This window comes from Oncorhynchus gorbuscha, linkage group LG09 (genome assembly GCF_021184085.1).
Source record: "Oncorhynchus gorbuscha isolate QuinsamMale2020 ecotype Even-year linkage group LG09, OgorEven_v1.0, whole genome shotgun sequence".
Classification (NCBI taxonomy): domain Eukaryota; kingdom Metazoa; phylum Chordata; class Actinopteri; order Salmoniformes; family Salmonidae; genus Oncorhynchus; species Oncorhynchus gorbuscha.
The window spans coordinates 38356023-38364089 of NC_060181.1; the positions used below are offsets into that span (position 1 = coordinate 38356023).

Consider the following 8067-nt stretch of genomic DNA (forward strand, 5'->3'; position numbering starts at 1 on the left):
AGAGAAAACTCAAATAGTAAATCCCTGATTTGTATCGAGTGAGATATGCCTCTTGCATGTATCTTTATTTTACGTGCAGTGTTGCCTAGAAACGACTAGTTCCGGCAAAGATGCTCGGCAGCTAAGATGGTGAAGAACCTTTCTTAGTTTTCTGTTTTTTTTTGTAGAACCACCTGCAACTGGACAGGGACATTTATTTTTTCCAGAATAGAGAACGAAGAGAGTAGGCCTATCGCCAAATGCAGGTTCGTTGAAAGATCTATGGAGCAGTTTTGTATAGGAAAACCGGTAACATTTAGTAATGGTTATATAACAGTATCTGGTGTAGTAGGCCTACAATCTGTAGTTACAGCAGGTGCTGCAGTGCACTGTTCTAACTAACTAAACTAACTAACTAAAAGTTTAATATGAAGTAGCAGCTAGCTACCTCTGTGCAGTGACTGAGTTTCATAAAACTGTGCCATAGCTGTGAGTGACAGCACGGAGGCGGGCGGAAGTGGCGTGGAATTTCGCGCAAGAAAGCACGGCTGGCGCGCCAAATTTCAAAGGACTTCCTGGGGAAAAGAACGCGAAAACCTCTGTTTAGCAAAGAACGACGATTAAATTGGACATAAGTCAAAAGTGATCAAAATACTAAAGTATATCCACAGTTTTAGACAATCGGCACCGTTAGCATCATATTTAGGCAGTGGAAGAGAATTCAAGTGCACCAGATTCGACCCACGTTTGTGGAGGTAACGTTATGACTTTCAATGTGGATTACAGGAACTATCCAGCTGTCTACGCCTCGATTGTGAAATAATTTTTCCTCGTTGTGTATTTTGAGTTCCTAATGATATGCGCCTCTTAATCGGTGTAACGATATATTACAGTTTGTTGACATTTGTAGAGTCATCTTTGCAAAAATAGTCGCTGTAATTTAGCTAGCTAACAAAAGTGATTCACTTGCTGTCCCCTGCTTTGTCCCTGTGCCATAGCATGGCACGAGCTTTGGGCTACACGAGCAAATCACGAGCACTGTCTGTCAGGCATCCAGTAACGTTAGCTATTTAGCTACCTACATGCAATTTTAGTTTTTCATATAACAATGTGCATCATATTTGTGAGTGATCATAACGCCAAGGTAGCACCTATTACTGTTCAACTACATGTAAAAGTCTATTTTGATGCATATTTTAAATTTATGTGACTTCTCTCAGATCCAGATGAATACACTAGATGGGGCAGGGATGGGCAACTTTGATGGGGGTTGGGGCCACAATCTGAACTCCTCATGAGGGGGCCACAGTGGCTCATACCCACCTCGATACCAATCCATGCAGTCAGAGCTGGCCCTAGCCTTTTGGGGTCCCTAAGTGACATTTTGTTGTAGACCTGGAGTTGCCATCCAGACCTGGAGTTTTCCCGGACTTAAAGGCTTTAATTGCGTCAATAAGTTCACATGAGTCTTTCTGTACAACTGTTAACTTTCCATTATTAATAGAAAAAGGATCCTTACAAATAACTTCGGTTAGGAGAGATGGAGGAGACTGAAATGAACAAATATGCTTAAATTACTTTGCTTCCGCTTTTAAATGTATAGTTTGGTGAGAATCATGGGCATGCTGTCTTAGAATTTCCCTTTTCTTTTCAGATTGAACTACCTCAAGCTGCCATTTCTAGCCCCCAGCCTTTTAGTGTCCATTTCTGAACTAGTTAGCTTAGTCAACTGTAACCATTAGCATTTACAACTGATATTTAGATGATGTTACTCAGCAACTAACCGTGCAGGTTATAGATTGTATACAATATAGGTTTTAACTTTAACTTTTAAAACAAGAGTTTTAATGTTTACTCTGTTCAAATTCATTCAACACCACATACTAAGAACAAAGCCTTTACCAGCATTACAGACAGCTTTTTATCACATTTACTGACTTAAGTGCTATTTAAGCCATGGAAAGCTCTATGTAAGAAAGTAGCTGTTACTGACTGGGGTGGGGATCGGTGAGTCGTGGCCATGCTGTCCGGAGTCCAGCCGTGTTTCCAGCTGCTGAGAATCGGCTCGTCCTCCACAGATTTGGCCCAGGACCTGTACACGTTCCGGCCGGCGCTGACCCAATCAGTGTTTCGGCTGGGCCGTGCGGCAGAGCTGTGCGATGTCACCCTGGACTCGACGTCCGTGTCCCGGATCCACGCCGAGCTGTATGCTGAGAGGGAGGTGGAGGGGGCGGCCGAGGGGGGCTGGAAGGTGCAGCTAAAGGACCGGAGCAGCCATGGTGAGTTCCACACCATCCCACATGATTACAGTGCACTTTTTTAAACATTTATTTATCAAGAAATATCTACATGTTCTAGAACTACACACACTTGTGTTTAGTTTCCTTAGGTCTCATTAATCTCTATTCTACAAGCCTTTCATCTAATGAGCTTTCTCCCCCACCTTCCCATGCCAGGTACCTGGGTGAATGAGGTCCGTCTGCAGCCCAGTGTCCAATGGGAGCTCTCAGACGGTGACACACTCACCTTCGGCTGCCAATCAGAGCGAGGGAGCCCAGAGTTCTACTTTCTCTTCCAGAAGGTTAGTGTGCGGCCGTTGGACTTTGACGCCATCACCATCCCCAAGGCCGGCACCTTCTCCTCCGACCTGAAGAACCGAATCAGAACGAGCCTGGACCGCAAGGCGGTGGCCAACTTGGATCTCTCCACTTGGTCAATCAACAGGGCGACTGTCATTTTGAATTCCATTGGAAGCCTGAGCAAGATCAATGGGAGTCCTTGGACATTTAAGAGGAGTGATGGCAGTATCACAGACCCAAACTCCACCTCCCCGCCTTTCACATCCTTGGTCCCGCCCTCCACCCCTCCTCCTTTCCCGCCCACTACCTCTGTGGTCTCATCCAAGTCACTCCCGGCGTCGTCCAAGAGCAGGCGCAAGTCAGCCCACACTGTACTTCTGGAGGATGACAGCTCGGATGAGGCCAGGAACCACCAAAGCGTGAAGGACAGCCAGAGAGGGACGAAGAGAAGACGCCTCTACAAGTCTGAGTCTGAGGGTTTCCACGCTTCTTTAGCCAAAACGGACCAGGATGTACCACGCCAGTTCGAACTGAAGCCTGTGCCTAAACCGATTGCAAACGGTCACGCAATCGTCGCTAACGGCAAACTCAACCACGTATCCTTCAACATCAATCAGAGGCGGGAGATCGACCCGAACCATCAAAGGACTGGCCCAAATATGAACGTCTCTGTGTTTCGCCAGCAGAATATTTTTCCGCCGCCATCTTCTGGGAGGGGAAGGCGACGGGCTCACAGCTCCCCAGTGTACTCCCCTATGGTGGTGGGAGGAGAGAGCTACTCGCTGGTGTCCCCGTCCCTTAGGATCTGCAAAGAGGAGAGAGCACGGCCAGGGCAGTTTGCCAGATTTCATGTCAACACTGGGTGAGAATGCCCTCATGTGACAGCATCCAAACTACAGTGATATTTCTCTATCGTATCATAGTCATTTTTTTTCATTTGACATTTTCCTTCCCTGTAAATATATATGCTCTGTTCTGTCTTCACATTCTCAAATTAAATATTTTTATGTGAAATCCAGTTAATATATTGAAAGTCAACTGTGACACTCACACCTTGCTTTTCTCCTCTCTCCAGCAAGCGGCGGGGCCGACCAAGGAAGCACCCTCCTCCGCGGCCCTCCCTTCCCCCTCCTTCCTCTTCCTCCTCTTCCTCCACATCCTCCTCGTCCTCCTCTTCGAGCTCCTCCTCGTCCTCCTCAGAAGACGAAGAGGAGGGGGTGGTATCCCAGGGGGTGGAGCCCTGTGCCGCGCCTCGCTGCCGCCTGCCCCAGCAGGATACGGTGCAGTGGGTCCAGTGTGACGACTGCGACGCCTGGTACCACCTGGACTGTCTGCACTGCGACCGCAAGAACCTCCTGCTGGACCCCAACGCAGACTTCCACTGTGGCTGCTGCTGATACAGCGGGAGTGGGCCACAGCCCCTAAACTAGAACCCACTTAAATGCCTTAATCATACAACAGGGAATTTGGGGCTTGTTTATGGAGAGAGGGAAAAAAGACTATTGTTGTATAATGGGGATTGTATGAATTTTTAAAAAGTAGATGTTGTACAGTGTTTGTAGAGGTTTTTAGCTGTGACTGAGGCTGTCATGGACAGTGGGGTGGATCTCATCTACGTGATAGTTAAGAGGCGGTCCTAAACTTGACATTTTTCAAAGTGTTCATCCACGTTCGCTCTGTTTGCGCAACTGTTTGACAAATAGAGTGACAGCTAAGACTCGGGTTAGCAGTGGAGACCCTGGGGACTGATATGAACTGTGTTGGAACTATTTCAGCTACACAAGGGCTACTCTCTGGTGTACAGTATAAGTCTGGGAAACAAGTAGATGCACAGTGACAGAGAGCAGGTTTATAACTTCATGTGCTAAGTACTTCGATATCGGGTTGTGAATAACCCGCTGTTGATTGGGGCTAATGGAGGTGGTATTGGAGAATTCGCCGAATTCGTATCTGCAGTTACACAATATGCATTGCAATACTCTCATCACACACCAAAAAGAATCGCGCAAGGATATGCTTAGCTTGGTTCTATCCCGTTGGGTAGAGATGTTTACGCAAAGAGGAGCATGTGTTTTCTGTGTTCCTACCGTCTAGTAGTTGTTTTAATCTTCTCTAAAAGACTGTTTTGATATGGGAATTCAGATCTATAACACGCAGACTTGTTTTTTTTGTCTTCTAATTAACGTAAGCTTTCTGATGACTTTGACTTACGTCTCTTAACAGTGTACCGTATACATATCTGTCCATGACACACGTCGATTTAGAGAAACTCCACCCAGAAACTAGTTGAGTATTTGTCCATTGTTGACATAGTCTCAAAACGATTTTGCTCATCAGCAATCACGTTTTCAAGATATGTCACTTCTAAATGACAGATCATCCCCTTCATAAGCTTTTTTTCCAAGATGAATCATACAGGGATGATTTCTCTATTTTGAAAGTTACATATCTCAGAATCTTTATTCAACTAGGTAAGTCAGTTAAGAACAAATTCTTATTTACAACGACAGCCTACCGGGGAACAGTGGGTGAACTGCCTTGTTCAGGTGCAGAATAACAGATCTTCACTGTGTCAGCTTGGAGATTTGATCCAGAAACCTTTCAGTTACTGGCCCAACACTCTAACCACTAGGCTACCTGCCACCCCTTGATTTCTGGTCAGGAAAACGTGTCAACAATGGACTAATGAAACAAGTACCAGAAGATTTGTGGGTGGCGTTTTCCTTCATCGAGTTGTAGAGCAGGCATGACCAACACTCTTGAGGAGCTACCCTTGTGCAGGGTTTTGTTCAAGCCCTATAACTCACCTGATTGTAGTAATCAGCTGCTCCTTAGGCCCTTGATCGGCTGAAACAGGTGAGATATAATAGGGCTGGAGCAAAAGCCTGCTCACCCATTTCGTCTCCGGGAGTAGGGTTTGTTCAGTTGGATGCCTCTCCGATTATTGGTATTTGTCTTGAAAGTTAACCAGGGAAGAAATAAAAGGTATTTCACAAATGTATTGATGGAATATATTTTTCGACCTGTAGTTCTCAAGTCCGTTCCGTTCACCATGATGCTTATTTGTGAAGCTATAACACATCTATTGGCTATTGAGTTACCAAGTGCCTGGATAAAAACTACTATATTGAAAAGAAACTAGCACAGCGGGGATCTCGACGCAACAGCTTCACAGATTTCATGGAGCATCCAGATCGCCCGTGTGTGCTGAAGCTTCTTTTCAATTCACCATGATATTACCATGACTCAGACTTCGGCCCTCTGGGGGTACATATCCATCTATGGCTCTGGGTCGTGATAACATTCTCTGGTCTTTTATAATAAGTTTTCATCCAGATTTTTTTCTCTCCAATTGGAGCATGTCTGCTCTCAGGTTAGTGAGGTGTGCCCTAGAGCCCTGGTTAAACATGATACGAAGTCCGATATGTGCAGACAGACTCACAGACGGCCAAGGAAACAGATTACAGAGGGGGGGGGGAAACGCCGCCAGACCCTCATGGGCGAAAATTACATTGTCCGTGTTTCCATGGCAACACTTTTTTGGGGCCAGTCACAGCGACAGACAAGTGTTACTTCTGGTACCTTGGAGGGGATTGGAAATGGGACAGTAGTGAGAAGAAAATCTATTTGGCTCAAATAATTGTAGTCTGAGGGAAAATACCATACAGTTATTGGGAGGGTGTTAATGAGAATATTGAGCTAAAAAGCTATTTTGCGTTTTTATTTTTCACCAGCAGAAGGCAGTGTTGTTCCGTTATATGGCTGTTGACATCACTTATAAGTGCCTGGTATAAAAAATACCCAAGTCTGGATAAATTTATGAAGTCATTCCCAATTATTCTCACTGAAAATCATATGTTTTCATTACACAATTCAAAGAGAATTCAATATTGATACAAGTTACTGCGAGGGACAAAATTAGGCTTTGGATGGATGGATTACAGTACACTTATTGGCACAGAATATTATCAGACACCCCAGCCAAACAGGTCCAGATGCGAGAGTTTGACCCATACGTGCTCTGGTGCCTGAGAGGTGTGGTGTGACTGACACACAGGCTTACTGAGGCCTAATGGGATCACTCTGGAGCAGCTGCCATTTCCCCCAAGATCCTGTCTGCTTACTATTTCCTCCTGACCCCATCCTGACCCTGATTCGGTGGGCCTCCAGCACCAGTCAGAAGAGGAGGGAAAGCCCTATTACGCAATAGTACAGCCTGAGAGGTAAGTGCCTGGAACACAATGAGCCCACCATTCGTAAGCCTTGTGTTCAATTTAATGAGTGTATCAATTACAGTCAAACAATATTAATGGGCCATGAAAATAAATGTCTGATAGCATTATAGAACTCTGCGCTATAATGCTTCCAGTTAAAAGTTGTAACTCTTTCTCAATAATTAATCAAACACGGCCAGTAAAAACAGGTTCTAAGAGTACGATTCTAAAAAGTTTAAATAAATGACGTTTAGCAGAACCGAGGGGAGAATAATTGTTTTACTTATCACCACAGGCGGGCAATGGGATAGAGATAGCCCATTCATACATTCATGGCCATGTTTCGTGGTCACAAAATTGTTGTCAAATTCTTAACTTGGGTTAAGATCAACCTGAAACACCTATTACACGTTTTTAATTGGCCCGTTGTAGAGGGATGATCATTCCACATGACCAGGCTTTATGTCACAGATAACCAACTTTGATGGACGGCCCTGATGTCAGAGGGAGGGGAGAGTAAATGTGGCAGTAATTGGACATGACATTTTAATGGCGGCCAATCTGTCGTTCGGCTCATCAGAGAGGCTTTAACATGCTGCCTGAGCATACAACACATACTGTACTGGTATCACAACATGCAATGAAATGACCAGTCACACACACACACACACACACACACACAAAGGCCATCACTCACACAGCAGCATCTCACAGTGGGTGGCATGCTTCATTCTCTGAACTCAGTCCACAGGTGGTGAACAGAACAGCCATCAGTCTCCAGTCCACCCGAATCTCAAAGCAAGTGGGCTTGTGTCTGCACTGTAACATCTTGAGTGATCTAGGGGTCGTGAGGTTAACATCACAAAGAGTAGGCCTCCCGGATGGAGCAGTGGTCTAGAGCACTGCATCGCAGCGCTAGCTGTGCCACCAGAGACTCACTGCCGGCCGCGACCGGGAGGTCCGTGAGGCGACGCACAATTGGCCTAGCGTCGTCCGTCTCTCCCGAGCCCCTACGGGAGTTGTAGCGATGAGACAAGATAGTAACTACTAACAATTGGACACCACGAAATTGGGGAGAAAAGGGGGTAAAAAAAAACATCACAAAGAGCAGTGGATTATAATTCAAAACAATTTGGCTGTATCAAACCTCTAGCGTTTGAGTGATCTGGGGTCGTGAGGTTAACGCCCCTAGAATAGTCATTATCGTGAATCTTAATATGAAAACAAGATTGTATTTAACTGCACCTATGGGGTCCATGCCAAAAAAATGTATGTTTGTTGTCATCAACAGGCTC

The 8067-nt window shown here is 45.4% G+C and overlaps 1 protein-coding gene across 1 annotated transcript; it reads left to right on the forward strand.

Annotated features, from left to right (window-relative positions):
• Positions 1 to 503: 503 nt before the first annotated feature.
• LOC124043549 (transcription factor 19-like) lies at positions 504 to 5896 on the forward strand. Its single transcript, XM_046362242.1, has 4 exons — positions 504 to 734; positions 1634 to 2258; positions 2436 to 3420; positions 3634 to 5896. The coding sequence occupies exons 2-4, from the start codon at positions 2000 to 2002 to the stop codon at positions 3953 to 3955; spliced, it is 1566 nt and encodes a 521-aa protein (XP_046218198.1). The 5' UTR covers positions 504 to 734; positions 1634 to 1999; the 3' UTR covers positions 3956 to 5896.
• The last annotated feature ends 2171 nt before the right edge of the window (positions 5897 to 8067 follow it).